Raw genomic sequence first — 23,340 nt, forward strand, 5'->3', positions numbered from 1 at the left:
TGGTGGTGTAATGGTGTGGGGGATGTTTTCTTCAGGGCTGTGGAGTCGGTCCAAAAATCATCCGACTCCGACTCCTCAGTTTATGAAACTACCGACTCCACAGGTTTCTTGAACATGACAATGAGTTCAGTGTATTAAAATGGCCCCCCAGTCACCAGATCTCAACCCAATACAGCATCTTTGGGATGTGATGGAACGGGAGCTTCGTGCCCTGGATGTGCATCCCACAAATCTCAATCAGCTGCAAGATGCTATCCTATCAATATGGGCCAACATTACTAAAGAATGCTTTCTGCACCTTGTTGAATCAATGCCACATAGAATTAAGGCAGATCTGAAGGTGAAAGGAGGTCAAACTGCGTATTAGTATAGTGTTCCTAATAATCCTTTAGGTGAGTGTAGATATCAATTTTGGTGGACATCAACGGGTCCTTTATCAAGCTTTTTGACAGAATATTTTGTGCCAGGAGTGTGGAAGACGCCATGCCTGGAGAGGGAAGCAGTGTAGGCAGAACAGTCACATCCACAAGGCAACATAGGCAGGTGCCTGGGGCGTAATGGGTGGCCCACCTGCCACCTTCCATGACCTCTCTCCCATGTCCCATTACAAAGATGACCATAAGGGGAAACCAAAAAGTACTACCTTGCCTACGGCCCCATTTCCTATTTATTTTGTATTTATAAAACGCCAACATATACCTATTTATCCATCTTTGAGAGTATGACCTGTTGCAATATCTAAAAGGACCTGTTAAGGACCAACACAGACTAGTGTCCTCGCAAACTTTTCTTTTTTTTCCCTTCTTTCTGGGTATCCCCCTTTCACACAGGACAGAAGGAAAACAGAGAAATGCACCCTGTATGTATTTAGAGAATTTGGCCTGTCTACTTCCCTCTCATCTGTGACTAATCACAACTATAATTTGATCTCTCAGCTTTGTCAGCTCGGGAATCTCCTCTGCCATGGCACAGCAGCTAATTTGTAAACACAGGATGCTAACACTATGGGCTTGATTCACTAACCGGCGCTAAGTGTTAGCGCCGGTGTGAAAAGCCCTTTTTGGCCACTAATGTGCGCAAACCTAGTTTGCACGCAGCCCCGTGCAATGCGCCGACATAAGTGCACGGTGCGACGATAACGTTGCACCCGCTGGCCCTTAAAAGTCGCACTCGGTGCGACGAAAATGGCGGATCGGGTGCCCTCGAAGTGGTGCATCATAGCGCTGCTTAACGGGCACCCAATGCGCCATTTTCGTCGCCCCGGGTGCGACTTTTAAGGGCCAGCAGTGCGCACTATTACCCGCAGTTAAGGCTTGTTTCCAATGTGTGGGCGCAAACCATCTAACGCCGTAATTTGTGCACACTAACACTTAGGGCACACTAACCGGCTTAGCGACGGTTAGTGAATCAAGCCCTATGTCTGCTACCATGAAAGTAGGAAGTAGACACACTGCAGATTTATATTAGCGGTAACACAGAAATGTTTAAAAACAAGAAGAGAATCGGTGCAGTATTGTCAGGTAAAATGAAGAGTTCAATACAATTTTATGTATATATACTCACAAACACGGGTTACCCATAGGCAACCACTTTAAATGCAGGTGGGGAGCATTAGGACCTGACCCCACTCAGGTTAAGAAGTCGCTCTCTGTAGATAGTAGATGGGGATGCACCCCTCCACCCAGGGTGGACTAGAAGATCAGCAAAAACTCGGTATACAGAGGCGCCAGAGTAGAGTAAAACGTTTTAAAAACGTGTAAAAGCAGAGGGGGATGTTAGGGTGGACTTACCTCCCTCTTACAAAAAAGAAAACTCACTCGAGTCTCGATAAAACAGAAATGACAGATAATTTATTCACCTCCACAAATGCAACGCGTTTCGCGGGCGTGACCCGCTTCCTCAGGCAAAAAAAGGGAGCACAACTCACAGAGGCGCTCAAACCTATTGCTTGACCCACTGAGTTGTGCTCCCATTTTTGCCTGAGGAAGCGGGGTCACACCCGCGAAACGCGTTGCATTTGTGGAGTTGAATTATCTGTCAATTCTGTTTTATTGAGACTGAAGTGAGTTTTTGTTTTCTTTTTTGTAAGAGGGAGGTGAGTCCACCTTAACAGCCCCCTCTGCTTTTAAGCGGTTTTTAAAACGTTTTACTCTACTCTGGCGCCTCTGTATGCCGAGCAGAAATGTTTTTCTTTAAAGCTTATTATGCTGTTGCGTATCTTTTAGAGCAGAGAGGAAGTTCTGAGTTCAGGTCTACTAGACTTTTTTCATAATTTGCATACAATAGCCAGCTCCCGTCTTAATAGATTGACCGTAAAGTTGTTCGGTTCCAGGTAGGGTCACATTTGCGTACATTTGAAATCGGCGCCGGTAGACTTGGGCGCAGGATACAGCGGTATATGGCTGATCCTGCTTCTGCACAAGTCCGGGCCGATTTAATTACTATTCCCCCTCCAGGCCGACATGGATAGTGGGGGAATGAAATAATTCGGCTTCCAGCGATTGCTGGAGGCCGAATTATTATGTTTTTAAGCAACTTCGGCTCTGTCTTCTGACGGAGCCGACGTTACTCACTGAGCGCTTCAATAGGAATGATTCCTATTGAAGTCTATGGAGGCGCCGGCTGCGCCCAAATCTAGCAGCGCTGAAAAGCACTGCTCCGTCACATTTAGAGTGGTCAGCGCAGAAAAATATGAATCAGGCCATACAGGGGTTGAAGAATGTCCTGACCCGGCTACGCAATCGATAAGTCCTCGACTAGAAACTGATCAGCTCTCCTGATTGAGAGAGGCAAGAAGGCACATCAATTATCATAACAATCACTAAAGCTATGGTTGTAATGAGTGGTGCAGTCCAGATTATGTTACTATTGCTCATTACCTCTCCTCTCTGCCAAGCTCTCCATTGGCTGCCAATTAACCAGAGGACCCAGTTCAAACACATAAAGAGAACCTGATTCCCCCAAGTTACAGAGGATGGAGGAGCCTCATTGGGACACTGAGGCTTCCCCCTCCCGAGGAGAGTACCCCCACAAGGGTTTTTTTTTGGTTACAAGTTTTTTTTTTTTTTAAAAGGACAACTGAAAATGAGACGCATTTCCTGTTAAACAATACCAGTTGCCTAACAGCCCTGCTGATCCTCTGCCTCTAATCAGAGCAGGGACAAGGTCCTCCAGCACCCAAGGCTGAGACAGCAAAGTGCGCCCCTCCGTCCCTCCCACCCCAGCTGTCACACACACTGATTGCTATTAGACTAAGAGCCCCATCCCTCCCACCCCAGCCGTCACACACTGATTGCTATTACACTAAGAGGCCCCTCCTCCATCCCTCCCACCCCAGCCGTCACACACTGATTGCTATTACACTAAGAGGCCCCTCCATCCCTCCCACCCCAGCCGTCACACACTGATTGCTATTACACTAAGAGGCCCCTCCCCATCCCCCCCACCCCAGCCATCACACACTGATTGCTATTACACTAAGAGGCCCCTCCCATCCCTCCCACCCCAGCCGTCACACACTGATTGCTATTACACTAAGAGGCCCCTCCCCCATCCCTCCCACCCCAGCCGTCACACACTGATTGCTATTACACTAAGAGGCCCCTCCCACCCCAGCCATCACACACTGATTGCTATTAGACTAAGAGGGCCACAGGGCCCACAACCTCCCCAACACCTTAATCTCTAGTTCTCTGGCCTGCAGTCACTGCTATGTATCCCTTTTTCTTATTTCTTTCTGCTTCATACACAATTAGGAATGACAACTGAATGAATTGTGCGCCCCCTCCTACACTGCGCCCTGAGGCTGGAGCCTCTCCAGCCTATGCCTCGGCTCTGCCTCTAATACTTTCAGCCATAGACCCCGAACAAGCATGCAGCTACTCTGCATGCTTGTTCAGGGGCTATGGCCAAAAGTATTAGAGGCAGAGGATCAGCAGGACAGCCAGGCAACTGGTATTGCCTAAAAGGAAATAAATATGGCAGCCGCATATCCCTCTCACCTTGGGTGCCGTTTAAGGTGTGTACACATTATGCTAAAGTAAGCAGAGGGGGGCTGTCCCTGCTGAGAATCTAGTAAGTGTACACCTGCCCTGATGCGTCGCTGAAAGATAAGGAATGCTGGACCATCTGGGCTGATCGCAACAGGTTATCATTACTCTGTGTGGGAGCTGTATAGACACAGAGATCATCAGCAATGGGCAAACAGGTCATCTTTACTCTGTGTGAGAGCTGTATATAGACCCAGAGAGCAGCAATGGGCAGACAGGTTATCATTACTCTGTGTGGGAGCTGTATAGACACAGAGAGCAGCAGCAATGGGCAGACAGGTTATCATTACTCTGTGTGAGAGCTGTATATAGACACAGAGAGCAGCAATGGGCAGACAGGTTATCATTACTCTGTGTGGGAGCTGTATAGACACAGAGAGCAGCAGCAATGGGCAGACAGCTCATCATTACTCTGTGGGGGAGCTGTATAGACACAGAGAGCAGCAGCAATGGGCAAACAGGTTATCATTACTCTGTGTGGGAGCTGTATAGACACAGAGCAGCAATGGGCAGACAGGTTATCATTACTCTGTGTGCAGTGAGACACAGAGAGCAGCAGCAGTGGGCAGACAGGTTATCATTACTCTGTGTGGGAGCTGTATAGAGACAGAGAGAAGCAGCAATGGGCAGACAGGTTATCATTACTCTGTGTGGGAGCTGTATAGATACAGAGAGCAGCAGCAGTGGGCAGACAGGTTATCATTACTCTGTGTGGGAGCTGTATAGACACAGAGAGCAGCAGCAATGGGCAAACAGGTCATCATTACTCTGTGTGGGAGCTGTATAGACACAGAAAGCAGCAATGGGCAGACAGGTTATCATTACTCTGTGTGGGAGCTGTATAGACACAGAGAGCAGCAGCAGTGGGCAGACAGGTTATCATTACTCTGTGTGGGAGCTGTATAGCGACAGAGCAGCAGCAATGGGCAGACAGGTCATCATTACTCTGTGTGGGAGCTGTATAGGCACAGAGAGCAGCAGCAATGGGCGGACAGCTCATCATTACTCTGTGGGGGAGTTGTATAGACACAGAGAACAGACAGGTTATCATTACTCTGTGTGGAAGCTGTATAGACACAGAGAGCAGCAGCAATGGGCAGACAGGTTATCATTACTCTGTGTGGGAGCTGTATAGACACAGAGAGCAGCAGCGGTGGGCAGACAGGTTATCATTACTCTGTGTGGGAGCTGTATAGACACAGAGAGCAGCAGCAATGGGCAGACAGGTTATCATTACTCTGTGTGGGAGCTGTATAGACACAGAGAGCAGCAGCAATGGGCAGACAGGTTATCATTACTCTGTGTGGGAGCTGTATAGACACAGAGAGCAGCAGCAGTGGGCAGACATGTTATCATTACTCTGTGTGGGAGCTGTATAGACACAGAGAGCAGCAGCAATGGGCAGACAGGTTATCATTACTCTGTGTGGGAGCTGTATAGACACAGAGAGCAGCAGCAGTGGGCAGACATGTTATCATTACTCTGTGTGGGAGCTGTATAGACACAGAGAGCAGCAGCAATGGGCAGACAGGTCATCATTACTCTGTGTGGGAGCTGTATAGACACAGAGAGCAGCAGCAGTGGGCAGACATGTTATCATTACTCTGTGTGGGAGCTGTATAGACACAGAGAGCAGCAGCAGTGGGCAGACATGTTATCATTACTCTGTGTGGGAGCTGTATAGACACAGAGAGCAGCAGCAGTGGACAGACATTTACGTCATGCTTGTGGCTGTAAGCCTCTGACACGACATATATTTCAAACTACGCAGTCCGAACGTTCCCGCCACGATCACAGACTGGTCCCGACTGAGCTGTTACCGGGGCTGATCACGGCTGAACGGCAGACCGTGGGAGGACGGCGTGGGACTCAGAGGGGTTTATGCTGCAGGAGGAAGCTGCGGGTGAGTATCTTTATTTTTTTATTTTACAGCTGTGGTACACATTAATCTCCTGGCATTAATCAGGAGCCATGCCGATTGGCTCCTGATCATGTGATCACTACGATTGCCGGTGATTGTAGTGATCACATTGTAAACAAGCTTCACTCACCTTCCACAATCCACCGAGGATCGCAGCTCCTGACCGCCCCCTGGCATCCAGCCCCATACTGACTAAAAGCATGAGTCCCGGCTTGATGATGTCATCAAGCCTGGACTCCATACTTGAGTCAGTACGGGGCTGGCTGCTGTGATTGCCAGTCACAGTTGCTCACTGCTGGAGAGAGGAGGAAGGTGAGTGATACTGCTGTCGATCTCTGCAGGGGGACGGTAGGAGATGAGGGCCGCTAGACTACCAGGGGGATGTTAAAGTGGACCCAAATTAAAAATACAAGATTTCAAAAAATAAAATCTATTTTCTAAAATTATAATAATAAATAGCAGCCTTTTTTCAGCTGCATGATGATAAATATAAAATACTTTACATTTATTGGAGGAACCCCTCCCTTCCTTTCATATTGCCAGGACAGAATCCAGCAGACTGGTGGAGGAGATAAAAAAAAAAAAAAAAAACAGGCTGCTACTGATGATGTCATAGGGAAGGTGATCTCAGCTTGTGTGAGATTTCACATAGACGACGCCCCTGTGAGGGAGGGTAGCTGATGACAAACACACCCATGATCTAAAACTTCCTACTAAGCTCAGAAGTAATGGCTGCCATCTGTATAACCCTAGTTATGAAAAGAGAAGGGTGAAAAGCAGGCACTGAAATGCTCATAGGCTTGAAGGAAGGTTTATTTATCTTTGCTTGCGTCAGAGTGGTGCAACTAAATATTTTGAATTAAAAAAAAAAAAAAAAAAAAAAAAAAAAAAGTTTGGTTTCGGTCCACTGAATTGGGGACCACTAAATCATGAGGGTTATGCAGTGAAGGGCAGAGGGGAGGGCACTAGACTATCATGGGGATGTTTAGGGAAGGGGGGACCACTACACCACCAGGGTTATACAGTGAAGGGCAGGGGGGGAGGGCACTAAAGACTGCTCTGGTCCTTAAGGGGGCCACAGTGGTCAGTCCTGAAGGAGTTACATTGTTGTTGCATTTTTGCTATATTGACAAACATATGCAAACACAGAGCAAATGTGAATGGCTAGAGTGAATGCTATTACCCCACAGAATATGACCAGCAACCAGAGCAGGGACAAGGTCCGTCAGCACCCAAGGCTGAGACACCAAAGTGCGCCCCTCCATCCCTCCCACCCCAGCCATCACACACTGATTGCTATTAGACTAAGAGGCGCCACAGGGCCCACAACCTCCCCAACACCTTAATATCTAGTTATATGGCTTGCAGTCACTGCCATGTATGCCCTTTTCTTATTTCTTTCTGCTTCAAACACAATTAGGAATGACAGCTGAATGAATTCTGCGCCCCCTCCTACACTGCGCCCTGAGGCTGGAGCCTCTCCAGCCTATGCCTCGGCCCGGCCCTGCCAGCAACCCCTACTGATCCCAACTAACCAGACCTGCCGGGAACAAACACAACCGTCCACCGACCAGACCAGACAAAACCTGTCCAGATCTGACAAGCAACTTGTTCAACAACTCCATTTCAAAACCCGTCCAGATCTGACAATCAGGAAGTCCCACTTCCAACCCCGGCTCCCCCATTGCCACCGACCGGATCCAGCAACCAGTAGAGGCCGTGCAACCAACCCTTTGACTGAGCAGAACTTAAAAGTAGTAAAGTGCAGACCTCCTCCTATACCGACCAGCAAGGACAACCTGGTGTTATATGTGCTGACCATCAACACCACAACTGTACCCCGAAATGAAGGGATCGGTGAAAATACTCACAGATATAATGTGATCAGCGGAAAAGGACAGCGGTTCAAACTGCCCAACAGATGACCAATCCCAGACGCCTCGAAACAATTCACTAGTCAAGGACGGGAAGAACCAGATCAGGAGTGAAACCGTTCACAGCTGCACTGGCACCCCACAGGCTAAAGTGAGAGTGATATGGAGGCTGCCATATTTATTTCCTTTTAAACAATACCAGTTGCCTGGCAGCCCTGCTGATCTCTTTGGCATCAGTAGTGCCTGGATTATACAACTGAAACAGGCATGCAGCAAACGCAGTCACACGTAGATAAGAACTGTAGCGAAGATAACACATAACATTTCATAGATCATTTAGCCAGTATTTGGCCATTGTAATAGCTCTCCTCCCCCGATACATTCTGACATTTACAGTCCTGTCAGGTGATCTCGGCGGAATGTCTGTTTGAGAATTCTGAAGCCAGTGAAAACAATACCTGGTCTCCCAGAATGCTCTGGGAGGAGATTTCTGCATAGCTAAACAGCCTAGGCAAAGCATCACTGGGAGGGCAGGGCTACATACCAGTATACAGCAATATATAGATATAGGAAGTGTTGCTGATGGCTGAAACCAGGTGAGTTACCATAAATGTGGGTATCCTGAATAATTTACTGCATTCTACTGTACAGGGCCTCTTTACTGCATTCTACTATGCCACTACAGGGCCTCTTTACTGCATGCTGCTATATGCCACTACAGGGCCGCTTTACTGCATTCTACTATATGTCACTACAGGGCCTCTTTACTGCATTCTGCTATAAGTCACTACAGGGCCTCTTTACTGCATTCTGCTATATGTCACTACAGGGCCTCTTTACTGCATTCTGCTATATGTCACTACAGGGCCTCTTTACTGCATTCTGCTATATGTCACTACAGGGCCTCTTTACTGCATTCTGCTATATGTCACTACAGGGCCTCTTTACTGCATTCTGCTAGAAGTCACTACAGGGCCTCTTTACTGCATTCTGCAATATGTCACTGCAGGGCCTCTTTACTGCATTCTGCTATATGTCACTACAGGGCCTAAAAGTCAGACATCTAATTTGCATGCTTGTTCAGGGTATGTGGCTTAAAGTATTAGAGGCAGAGGACCAGCAGGATAGCCAGGCAATATGCATTGTTTAACCTCCTGAGCGGTATGGACGAGCTCAGCTCGTCCATCACCGCCGGAGGCTGCCGCTCAGGCCCTGCTGGGCCGATTTTTATCAAATAAAGTGCAGCACACGCAGCCGGCACTTTGCCAGCCGCGTGTGCTGCCTGATCGCCGCCGCTCTGCGGCGATTCGCCGCGAGCAGCGGCGAAAGAGGGCCCCCCTAGCCGCCTGAGCCCTGCGCAGCCGGAACAAAAAGTTCCGGCCAGCGCTAAGGGCTGGATCGGAGGCGGCTGACGTCAGGACGTCGGCTGACGTCCATGACGTCACTCCGCTCGTCGCCATGGCGACGATCTAAGCAAAACAAGGAAGGCCGCTCATTGCGGCCTTCCTTGTTTATTATGGGCGCCGGAGGCGATCGGAAGAACGCCTCCGGAGCGCCCTCTAGTGGGCTTTCATGCAGCCAACTTTCAGTTGGCTGCATGAAATAGTTTTTTTTTAATTAAAAAAAAACCCTCCCGCAGCCTCCCTGGCGATCTCAATAGAACGCCAAGGAGGTTAAAAGGAAATAAATATGGCAGCCTCCATATCCCTCTCACTTCAGTTGTCTTTTAAATGGCTACAGAGTCAAAAAGACCCCCCATCAGACACTAGCCTACGCAGTCTATGTTGTAGTCCGCAGGCGGTAGGCCCAAGGTAGCCACTATCCAATCAACCTGCAGACCAACGTTGCAATCCTGCTACCTTCACCACTTACAGTAAAGGACTCCAATTACTCTCAAGCTAGCAATACATCATACAATCTTGATTGTACAATATGACCAGTTTTTTACGCAATATGAACGTTTGTCTTTACTGGCTGTCAGAGAACAGCAGCTTCATTCGGAGTCTTTTCACACAGGTTATGCCGCACCATGAACAGACTACCAGTTTCAGCGCTTGGAAAGAATTACTCTGTGACACCTGCGTAAGCCGTAGCGCAGCACCACAGCAACACTCACCAGGGTTGTTGGCCTCTCCTTCCAGTATGTGGAGCTCCGTGCAATCGATCAGGGAATGCTCCAGACAGATCTGCAGAAACCTGGCCTGGGTCCTGCTCACCCTTTTCAGGAGCGATAGTAAAGCCACAGTCTGCTCACATTCGTTCCAACCCTTAAACCAGCCCGAAAGCATGCCTACTTGATCGCGAAACATCATGGTTATCGTCAAGGGTCAAAAGTTCCACGGGGAAAAAAACAAACAAAAAGATATCAAAAATGAAGGGAGCCGATTGGTTGAATGGACACTCTGCTTTTTCTTTTCCGTTCGTGTATTTCTATAATCTGCTTCACCCCTTGTTGTTGGATTAGATCTGCGATGATTTATATATAGATCTTGGTTCTGCCTCGGGCATCGCTCGCCCGCCGAGAGGTTTACAGTTGTCCAGGCTTAGATTTGATTATTCCAGATCTGACGTGCCCTCGGGGGTTACTCTGCGGACCCTCCACACCCGCATTCCAAGGCGATGTCCACAACTGCGAAAAGAGAAGAGAATCTGTGTGACACATAAAATCAGCAGCAAGATAACAACAACAAAAATAATAACTGAATAAAATAACACAACTCAATACAGCAAGAGGATGAGGCCTGCTCACAAGACAAACATTTTTTCGTTTTTTTTGGGGGGGTGAAGACCTGGGTTTTCCGCAATGTAGAAAGTTAAAATAAGCATGGCTACGACAGGGCAGATGACATCATGCTTCAAGCCTGATTTGGCACGAGACACAAGCGGGTGGCCACAAGGGGGGGAAAAAAAAGGAGAAAAGTTTTTAAATGTTTTTTTTTTTACTCCTTTTTCTATTTTGGTGCAGTGATTAAATCACGTTAACCCCATCCCTGCCCAAACGCAGCAACTGTCAGCATTCCGCCACCCGGTGGAGTCCGAGGAAACGCCACGGAGAATGGGGGACAGATTACAATAGAATTTAACTAAATAACGGCGAAAACGCTTTTGGCCAAGGATAGCCCAGCTTCCCCTCTGCATCTGCAGCCAACAGCGAAAGGGGGGGGGGGTGAAAAGAAGGGGGGGGGGGGGGAGAGACAGCTGCTTGTGTGAATGCATTCCTACACATCTCACAATGGGTTAACAGTCACACCACCGAAAGCACAACAGAAAGAGCTGTATTAATGAATGAAGCCAGCATCTGATGCAGAACTGAGATTTTCAGATCTCACTAGATGAATGTGAAGAAGGGGGGGGGCATGGAAAAGGAAAGTTGGGTTGTTGGAATTTTAGCTACCCAGAGGAATTCCTATCTGTGGCACTCTAAGGAGGTCACACGACAGTGCAACAGATTATACCGCCCTCCCAGCCTCTGTACTGGAGTCACAGACAGCCACAGGCACTCCGAATCGAAACTGCAGCATCTATACAGGAAAACAGCCGCACAAAAACAACAGCGGCAGCCTAAAAATACTCAACGGGGCCAATGGATCACCTAAAATAAACACCCAAGATGGAATTTCTGAATGAGGTTCTGTAAAGATGGAAAAGAATGGCAGATTTGATTAGCTAACTGCAATGTGGTAACTGACACACTGACACACACTGAGGACAAGCTGAGGGCACTGTAGTGAGAAAAGTCAACAAGGCACAGGCATGGGGGGTGCCCTGCCCCCCCCCCCCCCCCCCCCCTCTACAAAAATGACAGTGACATACACAGTGACATAATGTCCTCTTGACGTGGACACCTGTATAGCCCCCATCACCACCCAGACAGGGGCACCTACCAGACAGCTCTCCCAGATGAACTAAAGAATGACATACCTAGGGACCCCCTGTAGAGGGACCTACCTACTGCAGACAGTACCCAACCTCTACCCCCCCCCCCCCTTTACCAGATGTCTCCCCAATATTCCTAGTATACACCAGTTACACCCAGCCAAATCACAGATAAGGGGGGCTTCATGACAATCTGGGGTCTCGCCTCCCTCCAGGCATACAGTATAGCAGTGACCCCCAGTCATATGGGAGAATCCCCATATTGTGGGGGTCCCAGGCTATCTAGAGTTGGGGACCCCCCCATGACTGCAGTGACTTGTCATACAGCTGGGGGATCCCTCCCTGCAGAGGATATAATGGGGGACACCCCTCCCCAGCACACACTGCAGTGCTCCCCCCTCCCTGCAGTGGATATAATAGGGGACTCCCCCCTCCCTGTAGATGATATAATGGGGGGGACCCCCCTCCCCAGCGCCGCAGTGCAGGCGGCTCACCCGTTGGCCGGAGCATGGTGCTGGCGGTGGCGGTGGCGGCAGGCTCTAGGCTCGCTCATCCTCTGCCATGCCGCGTCCCCCTCTCCTCTCTCCGCTCTCAGCCTCTCACTGACTGCTCTGCCCGGCTTCCTGCCCACATGCTAATCATTAACATAAACCATTACGTCATGGCTCGGCACTGCGGGGGGAGGAGGCACCGAAATAGCCGCACATTCCTCCCGCCGGGAGCCGCCAGGAGGCGCTGCCGGGACACCTCTGCCAGCTGCTGCAAGGGGAACACTGCACTCCTATATACTGCAATCACACTGCACTCCTATATACTGCAATCACACTGCACTCCTATATACTGCAATCACACTGCACTCCTATATACTGCAATCACACTGCACTCCTATACACTGCACTCCTATATACTGCAATCACACTGCACTCCTATATACTGCAATCACACCGCACTCCTATATACTGCAATCACACTGCACTCCTATATACCGCACTCCTACACACTGCAATCACACTGCACTCCTACACACTGCAATCACACTGCACTCCTACACACTGCAATCACACTGCACTCCTATATACTGCAATCACACTGCACTCCTATACACTGCACTCCTATATACTGCAATCACACCGCACTCCTATATACTGCAATCACACTGCACTCCTATATACCGCACTCCTACACACTGCAATCACACTGCACTCCTACACACTGCAATCACACTGCACTCCTACACACTGCAATCACACTGCACTCCTACACACTGCAATCACACTGCACTCCTATATACTGCAATCACACTGCACTCCTACACACTGCAATCACACTGCACTCCTATATACTGCAATCACACTGCACTCCTATATACTGCAATCACACTGCACTCCTATATACTGCAATCACACTGCACTCCTACACACTGCACTCACACTGCACTCCTACACACTGCACTCCTATATACTGCAATCACACTGCACTCCTATATACTGCAGTCACACTGCACTCATACACACTGCAGTCACACTGCACTCCTACACACTGCACTCCTATATACTGCAATCACACTGCACTCCTACACACTGCACTCCTATATACTGCAATCACACTGCACTCACATTGCACTCCTATATACTGCAATCACACTGCACTCACACTGCACTCCTATATACTGCACTCACACTGCACTCCTATATACCGCACTCCTACACACTGCAATCACACTGCACTCCTACACACTGCAATCACACTGCACTCCTATATACTGCAATCACACTGCACTCACACTGCACTCCTATATACTGCAATCACACTGCACTCCTATATACTGCACTCACACTGCACTCCTATATACTGCAATCACACTGCACTCCTATATACTGCAGTCACACTGCACTCCTACACACTGCACTCACACTGCACTCCTACACACTGCACTCCTATATACTGCAATCACACTGCACTCCTACACACTGCACTCCTATATACTGCAATCACACTGCACTCACACTGCACTCCTATATACTGCAATCACACTGCACTCACACTGCACTCCTATATACTGCACTCACACTGCACTCCTATACACTGTTCTCCTATATACTGCACTCACACTGCACTCCTATATACTGCAATCACACTGCACTCCTATACACTGCACTACTATACACTGCACTCCTATACACTGCACTCCTATATACTGCACGCCACTCCGATACACTGCACTCCGATACACTGCACTCCGATACACTGCGCTCCTATACACTGCGCTCATACTGCACTCCTATACACTGCACTCCTATACACTGCACTCACACTGCACTCCTATACACTGCACTCCTATACACACTACACTCACACGACACTCCTATATACTGCACTCACACTGCACTCCTATATACTGTACTCCTATACACTGCACTCCTATACACTCCTATACACTACACTCCTATATATTGCACTCCTACCGGTATATACTGCACTCCTATATACTGCAATCACACTGCACTCACACTGCACTCCTATATACTGCAATCACACTGCACTCACACTGCACTCCTATATACTGCACTCACACTGCACTCCTATACACTGTTCTCCTATATACTGCACTCACACTGCACTCCTATATACTGCAATCACACTGCACTCCTACACACTGCACTCCTATACACTGCACTCCTATACACTGCACTCCTATACACTGCACGCCACTCCGATACACTGCACTCCGATACACTGCACTCCGATACACTGCGCTCCTATACACTGCGCTCATACTGCACGCCACTCCTATACACTGCACTCCTATACACTGCACTCACACTGCACTCCTATACACTGCACTCCTATACACACTACACTCACACGACACTCCTATATACTGCACTCACACTGCACTCCTATATACTGTACTCCTATACACTGCACTCCTATACACTCCTATACACTACACTCCTATATATTGCACTCCTACCGGTATATACTGCACTCCTATACACTGCACTACTATATATTGCGCTCACACTGCACTCCTATACACTGCACTCCTATATACTGCGCTCACACTGCACTCCTATACACTGCACTCCTATACACTGCTACACTGCACTACTATACACTGCAATCCTATACACTACACGCCTATACACTGCACTCACACTGCACTCCTATACACTGCACTCCTATACACTGCACTCCTATACACTGCACTCACATTGCACTACTATACACTGCACTCATACTGCATGCACTACCATACACTGCACTCCTATACACTGCACTCCTATATAATGCACTACTATATAATGCACTACTATATACTGCACTACTATACACTGCACACCTATGCACTGCAATACTATATACTGCACTCACACTGCACACCTATACACTGCTCTCATACTGCACTCCTATAGCACTGCACTACTATACATTGCAATCCTATACACTGCACTCACACTGCACTCCTAAACACTGCACTCCTAAACACTGCACTCCTAAACACTGCACTCCTAAACACTGCACTCCTAAACACTGCACTCCTAAACACTGCACTCCTAAACACTGCACTCCTATACACTGCACTACTATACACTGCACTCCTATACACTGCACTACTATACACTGCACTACTATACACTGCACTGCTATACACTGCACTGCTATATACTGCACTCCTACACACTGCACTACTATACACTGCACTACTATATACTGCACTACTATATACTGCACTCACACTGCACTCCTATACACTGCACTCATTCTGCACTCCTATACACTGTTCTCCTATATACTGCACTCCTATACACTGCACTCCTATACACTGCACTTCTATACACTGCACTTCTATACACTGCACTCCGATACACTGCACTCCTATATACTGCATTCACACTGCACTCCTATACACTGCACTCCTATAGCACTGCACTCCTATATACTGCACTCCTATATACTGCACTACTATATACTGCACTCCTATACACTGCACTCTAACTGCACTCCTATACACTGCACTCATACTGCACTCCTATAGCACTGCACTCACACTGCACTACTATACACTGAACTCCTATAAACTGCACTACTATATACTGCACTCACACTGCACTCCTATACACTGTTCTCCTATATACTGCACTCACACTGCACTCCTATACACTGCACTCCTATACACTGCTCTCCTATATATTGCACTCCTATACACTGCACTACTATACACTGCACTGCTATACACTGCACTGCTATATACTGCACTCCTACACACTGCACTACTATATACTGCACTCACACTGCACTCCTATACACTGCTCTCCTATATATTGCACTCCTATACACTGCACTACTATACACTGCACTGCTATACACTGCACTGCTATATACTGCACTACTATACACTGCACTACTATATACTGCACTCACACTGCACTCCTATACACTGCTCTCCTATATATTGCACTCCTATACACTGCACTACTATACACTGCACTGCTATACACTGCACTCCTACACACTGCACTACTATACACTGCACTACTATATACTGCACTCACACTGCACTCCTATACACTGCTCTCCTATATATTGCACTCCTATACACTGCACTGCTATACACTGCACTGCTATATACTGCACTACTATACACTGCACTACTATATACTGCACTACTATACACTGCACTACTATATACTGCACTTACACTGCACTCCTATACACTGCACTCATTCTGCACTCCTATACACTGCTCTCCTATATACTGCACTCACACTGCACTCCTATACACTGCACTCCTATACACTGCACTTCTATACACTGCACTCCCATATACTGCATTCACACTGCACTCCTATACACTGCACTCCTATAGCACTGCACTCCTATAGCACTGCACTCCTATAGCACTGCACTCCTATATACTGCACTACTATATACTGCACTCCTATACACTGCACTTATACTGCACTCCTATACATTGCACTGCTATACACTGCACTCATACTGCACTCCTATAGCACTGCACTCACACTGCACTTCTATACACTGCACTCCTATACACTGCACTCCTATACACTGCACTCCTATACACTGCACTCATACTGCACTCCTATAGCACTGCACTCACACTGCACTCCTATACACTGCACTCCTATACACTGCACTCCCATATACTGCATTCACACTGCACCTCTATACACTGCACTCCTATACACTGCACTCCTATACACTGCACTCCCATATACTGCATTCACACTGCACTCCTATACACTGCACTCCTATAGCACTGCACTCCTATATACTGCACTCCTATACACTGCACTCCTATACACTGCACTCCTATACACTGCACTCATACTGCACTCCTATAGCACTGCACTCCTATAGCACTGCACTCACACTGCACTACTATACACTGAACTCCTATAAACTGCACTACTATATACTGCACTCACACTGCACTCCTATACACTGTTCTCCTATATACTGCACTCACACTGCACTACTATACACTGCACTCACACTGCACTCCTATACACTGTTCTCCTATATACTGCACTCACACTGCACTACTATACACTGCACTCACACTGCACTCCTATACACTGCTCTCCTATACAGTGGAGGAAATAATTATTTGACCCCTCACTGATTTTGTAAGTTTGTCCAATGACAAATAGATGAAAACTCTCAGAACAGTATCATTTCAATGGTAGGTTTATTTTAACAGTGGCAGATAGCACATCAAAAGGAAAATCGAAAAAATAATCGTAAATAAAAGATAGCAACTGATTTGCATTTCATTGAGTGAAATAAGTTTTTGAACCCTCTAACAATAAAAGACTTAATACTTAGTGGAAAAACCCTTGTTTGCAAGCACAGAGGTCAAACGTTTCTTGTAATTGATGACCAAGTTTGCACACATTTTAGGAGGAATGTTGGTCCACTCCTCTTTGCAGATCATCTCTAAATCCCTAAGGTTTCGAGGCTGTCTCTGTGCAACTCTGAGCTTGAGCTCCCTCCATAGGTTTTCTATTGGATTAAGGTCCGGAGACTGACTAGGCCACTCCATGACCTTAAAGAGAACCCGAGGTGGGAATTACTTTTACTATTGGGGCACAGAGGCTGGTTGTGCGCACTAAGACCAGCCTCTGTTGCCCCATCGTGTGCCTCCATGTCCCCCCTGCTCGCCGCTATACCCCCCGCATTGCTGGCGACACGCAGCGTGTCGCCAGCTCAATGTTTACCTTGCGCTGTCTGTCAGCGCCGCTCCCCCGCCTCCTCCGCATCGGCGCCACCCGCCGCGTCACTTCCCTCCTATCAGCGGGAGGGAAGGGACACGGCCGGGTGCGCCGATGCGGAGGAGGCAGGGGAGCAGCGCTGACTGACAGCGCAAGGTAAACATTGAGCTGGCGACACGCTGCGTGTCGCCAGCAATGCGGGGGGTATAGCGGCGAGCAGGGGGGACATGGAGACACACGATGGGGCAACAGAGGCTGGTCTTAGTGCGCACAACCAGCCTCTGTGCCCCAATAGTAAAAGTAATTCCCACCTCGGGTTCTCTTTAATGTGCTTCTTCTTGAGCCACTCCTTTGTTGCCTTTGCTGTATGTTCTGGGTCATTGTCGTGCTGGAACACCCATCCACGACCTATTTTCAGTTTCCTGGCAGCGGGAAGGAGGTTAAGTTGTCCTGTGCCCTTCGCAGAAAAACACCCCCAAAGCAAAATGTTTCCACCCCCATGCTTGACGGTGGGGACGGTGTTTTGGGGGTCATAGGCAGCATTTTTCTTCCTCCAAACACAGCGAGTTGAGTTAATGCCAAAGAGCTCTATTTTGGTCTCATCAGACCACAGCACCTTCTCCCAGTCACTCACAGAATCATTCAGGTGTTCATTGGCAAACTTCAGACGGGCCTGCACATGTGCCTTCTTGAGCAGGGGGACCTTGCGAGCCCTGCAGGATTTTAATCCATTGCGGTGTAATGTGTTTCCAATGGTTTTCTTGGTGACTGTGGTCCCTGCTAATTTGAGGTCATTCACTAACTCCTCCCGTGTAGTTCTAGGATGCTTTTTCACCTTTCTCAGAACCATTGACACCCCACGAGGTGAGATCTTGCGTGGAGCCCCAGAGCGAGGTCGATTGATGGTCATTTTGTGCTCCTTCCATTTTCGAACAATTGCACCAACAGTTGTCACCAGGGGTCTAGTCCTGGAAAAAGAGGTGAGTGGACTCACCCTAAAAACCCCTGCACCGCGCACAGCACGGCGCGCCAAAAAATGGGCGTAGTCAAACATAATGTGGGCGTGGTCATGGGTGGGGCCAAATATACATAACCTTAGCAGTGATTTAAAAGGTCTGCCAGGGAAGTTTGAGCTCTGCCGTAGTGTATCCCCCAAAAATAGATGTAATCTGACAGCATTTCACCAAAAAGACACATAATCTGGTAGAAGTTCCTCCAAAATACAGATAATATGGAAGTGGTTCCTCCAAAATAGACAATGTCGCAGCAGCAGTTCCCCCAACATACACATAATTTGGAAGCAGTTCCCCAAAATACGCAAAACCTGGCAGCGGATCGCCCAAAATACATATAATCTGGCAGCAGTGGTCCCCCAAACATACACAATCTGCAGGGCCGGCCCGCCCATGAGGCGGGGTGAAACGTTTGCCTCAGGCGGCACTTCTGGGGGGGGGCGGCACCCGCCCGTCCGTGGGTGTGGAGGGCCGCCCGAGCTGGAGGGGATAGCGGGCAGGTAGGGGGTATTGGGCCTAGCGGCGGGGAGGGGGGTCGGACCCCCCCCCCCCCCTCGACTGGATCCCCCGTCCTCCGCTCCCCTCCAGCTTGTTATGTCGCTGGCTGCAGCTATAAGAGGCAACGGGTGGGGATCACTCACCTCTTCCTCGTTCCAGCGTGCGCTCCACTGACGTCACTTCCTACGGCGATTTCTTCAAAGTTTGCCTCAGGCGGCAAATGGTCTTGGGCCGGGCCTGACAATCTGGCAGCAGGGGTATATGTCCACAGTATATGTAGCCAGGGGTATATGTCCACAGTATATGTAGGCAGAGATATATGTCCCCAGTATATGTAGTCAGGGGTATATGTGCCCAGTATATGTAGCCAGGGGTATATGTGCCTAGTATATGTAGTCAGGGGTATAGTAGACCTCAGTATATGTAGGCAGGAGTATATGTCCCCAGAATAGGTAGCCAGGTGTATAGATGTCCCCAAAAAAGGTGGCCAGGTGTTTAGATGTCCTCAGTATATGTAGCCAGGTCTATAGGTGCCCCCAAAATAGGTAGCCAGATGTCCCCACAAGGAGGGGAGGCAGCACAGAGAGGAGGGATTGGTGGGCACAGCAGGGAATGTCTCCTCCCCCCCCCCCCCCCAGGGCTCCCCCTTCCTCCCTCTCCCCCTCCGGTCCAGAACTAAAATTTGTGGGAGCCTGACAGCAGCGTGACTTACCTCTTCCTTCCGGGTAAGTAGTGATGTCCGGTTCATTTGAGCCGGTTCTTTCCTGTGAGTTGTGTGATCCGACTCATCATACTGAACTGAATCAGTTCAGTGGAGGAGACAGGAACTGCAGCTGCAGTGTTCAGCTGCAGTTCCTGTCTCATCCACTGAACTGATTCAGTTCAGTGTGATGAGCCGGATCACACAACTCACAGGAAAGAACCGGCTCAAATGAACCAGACATCACTACTTACTCAACGTTTGGAACGAGAGTGAGGTAAGTTTCGACTCCCGCCCGCTGCCAGCCGCCCGTACGTCAGTTTTGGAGGGGAGAGCGGGGGATGGAGAGCCCCAAGGTGAGGGAAGGAGGGGGGAGATGGCCCCCCTTCCCCACCGCTGCTCACAGCTCTCCTTCCACTGCACTCTCTCCCTCCACAGATGCCAGGGTGGACGGCGTCCACCTTCTGAATAAAGCAAGTGGACGTCGTCCACCTGCGTCCACGCCCCACTCGACCCCTGGTTGTCACCTTCTCTCCCAGCTTCTTGCTAATGGTTTTGTAGCCCATTCCAGCCAGCCTACAATTTTGTCTCTGACATCCTTGGACAGCTCTTTGGTCTTTCCCATGTTGGAGAGTTTGGAGTCTGCTTGATTGATTGATTCTGTTGACAGGTGTCTTTTATACAGGTGACTAGTTAAGACAGGTGTCCTTAATGAGGGTGACTAATTGAGTAGAAGTGTCTAACCACTCTGTGGGAGCCAGAACTCTTAATGGTTGGTAGGGGTTCAAAAACTTATTTCCCTCAATGAAATGCAAATCAGTTGCTATCTTTTATTTAAGGTTATTTTTTCGATTTTCCTTTTGATGTGCTATCTGCCACTGTTAAAATAATAAACCTACCATTGAAATGATACTGTTCTGAGACTTTTTTTTATTTCTTTGTCATTGGACAAACTTACAAAATCAGTGAGGGGTCAAATAATTATTTCCTCCACTGTATAAGGAGAACACTGCGCTGCTTTATACTGCAGTACTATACACTGCATTCCTCCACCCTCCCCGCCCGCTGTACTCATACTGCACTAACACTGCATCTACCACCCTCCCCACCCGCTGTACTCATACTGCACTAACACTGCATCTACCACCCTCCCCACCCGCTGTACTCATACTGCACTAACACTGCATCTACCACCCTCCCCACCCACTGTACTCATACTGCACTAACACTGCATCTACCACACTCCTCCTCCCACCCCACCTGCTGCATAGAGAATCAAAGAAAGAGAATCGCACACCACTGTGGAGGTGCTGGACCAATAAATAATGCAAAAAAATCCGGAAGGTCCGCACACTCAAATTAATCAAAGTCCAGGTTTATTCAAACAACGTGACACGTCCACTCCATATACAGACGACTCGTTTCAGGGCCCGTGGGGTCCCCTTTGTCAAGGTTACCATTCTGTACTGTGTTACCTTGACAAAGGGGACCCCACGGGGCCCTGAAACAAGTCATCGGTATATAGCGTGGACTTGTGTCACGTTGTTTGAATAAACCTGGACATTGGTTCATTTGAGTGTGTGGACCTTCCGGATTTTTTTGCTGCATAGAGAACACTGCGCTCCTATACACTGCGCTCCTATACACTGCGCTCAAACACAGAACATTTATATCGCGCCAAAGCTGCAGCCACTAGGACACGCTCTATAGGCAGTAGCAGTGTTAGGGAGACTTGCCCGAGATCTCCTACTGAATAGGTACTGGCTTACTGAACAGGCAGAGCCGAGATTTGAACCCAGGTCTCCTGTGTCAGAGGCGGAGCCCTTAACCAGTACACTATCCAGCCACCACATACTGCACTACACTCCTATAACACTGCATCTACCACACGCCTCCTCCTTCCCTGCCCATTGCAAGGAGAACACTGCGCTCCTATTATATACTGCACTCCTATACACTGCACTCGTTCTGCACTGCACTCCTATAACACTGCATCTACCACACTCCTCCTCCCTCACTGCCCACTGCAAGTAGAACACTGTGCTCCTATATACTTCACTCACACTGCACTACTATACAGAAGCCATTTTCTGCTAGGAAAGTGTTTTATAGTCGGAATTTCTTATCACTGAGGGTCACACTGTAGTCACTTCCTGTCTGAGTCAGGACTGAGTCAGCCACTCACATACCTGATATTTAACTCTCTCAGACAGAGAAAGAAAAAAAGAAACACAGCATAGTTATTTGTGTGTTAGGCACTGTACATACCCATGTCTATCTCATCCTGTCACATGTCACTTCGGGTATCCTTTAAAATGCCCCACTGTGAACTAAAAACAAACCAAGTTGGGCGGCACCCGCCCTTTATAACGAAAGTGGAAGATCCCAGGAATGAAAGCTTTAGGAAATCCCGTTGAGTTTGGCTTCCTCTAGATGGGTTGGCAGTCAGTCACCCATTCAGGCCTTTCGAGGAAAGTCATTGTTTACATAACACACCTTTGTGTGCTGACAGCAGGTCTTCCCAGGTAAACGCAGTCCCATCGGTGAACCAGTTCCTCCACTATCTCACGTGGTTACAACTCACCGTGCCAACAATTTACTCTCCCAGTCACATGACGGAAACATGAATGACACTAAGTCGATGTTACGCTACAATCTGTTTTTCAATTTCAGTTCTGGAGAATATATGTAGGTAGAAAAAAACAAAGTCTTGAAAAAGTAATACCTTTTAATGGCTAACTGATAAAGTTAAATAATGCAAGCTTTCTGGGATCTAGTCCCCTTGTTCAGGCATATTTCCAGATGTAAGCTGTAGTAAAGCACTGATGCAGGGAAATAGCAAACATGAAGATGGCAGTTGTACTGGTTGCTGTTTAGCAGTTAGATGTCAGGTGATCAGCAGGGTGGAGCCAGTGAGCTTATGCAAGCAAACATGAAATCTAGCAGGTTTCTGAAGATAGTGAAGCCAAGTCAATCATGTTACATAAGGAGTCATGAATCCCATTCCACAATTCTAGAGAACAAATTGTAGCTCTTTCTAGCAGGGCCTGATGTACTGTCTAGTGACAACCCTTTGACCCCCCCTCTTCAATGTACAGCATGCACCTATGAAATCGGCGCCGGTAGACTTGGGCGCAGGATACAGCCGGTATATGGCTTATCCTGCTGCT

At 48.3% G+C, this 23,340-nt stretch overlaps 1 protein-coding gene across 4 annotated transcripts in view; it reads right to left on the reverse strand.

The window, feature by feature from the left end:
* The window catches only part of SAMD4A (sterile alpha motif domain containing 4A), a 158,568-nt gene extending 135,561 nt beyond the window's left edge, over nt 1-23,007 (reverse strand). For 3 of the 4 annotated variants that reach the window (XM_068252383.1, XM_068252382.1, XM_068252380.1), the window contains exons 1-2: nt 12,215-12,338; nt 9,961-10,473 (exon numbers count right to left, since the gene is read on the reverse strand). In XM_068252383.1, coding sequence (XP_068108484.1) covers nt 9,961-10,156 — 196 coding nt within the window. In that variant the 5' untranslated portion in view covers nt 10,157-10,473; nt 12,215-12,338. Of the gene's footprint in view, nt 1-9,960; nt 10,474-12,214; nt 12,339-22,895 lie in introns of those variants that run through there. The other variant, XM_068252381.1, reaches the window with a different exon arrangement.
* Between the last annotated feature and the right edge of the window lie 333 nt (nt 23,008-23,340).

The sequence above is a fragment of the Hyperolius riggenbachi genome, chromosome 9 (genome assembly GCF_040937935.1).
Source record: "Hyperolius riggenbachi isolate aHypRig1 chromosome 9, aHypRig1.pri, whole genome shotgun sequence".
NCBI classification, from domain to species: Eukaryota; Metazoa; Chordata; class Amphibia; order Anura; family Hyperoliidae; genus Hyperolius; species Hyperolius riggenbachi.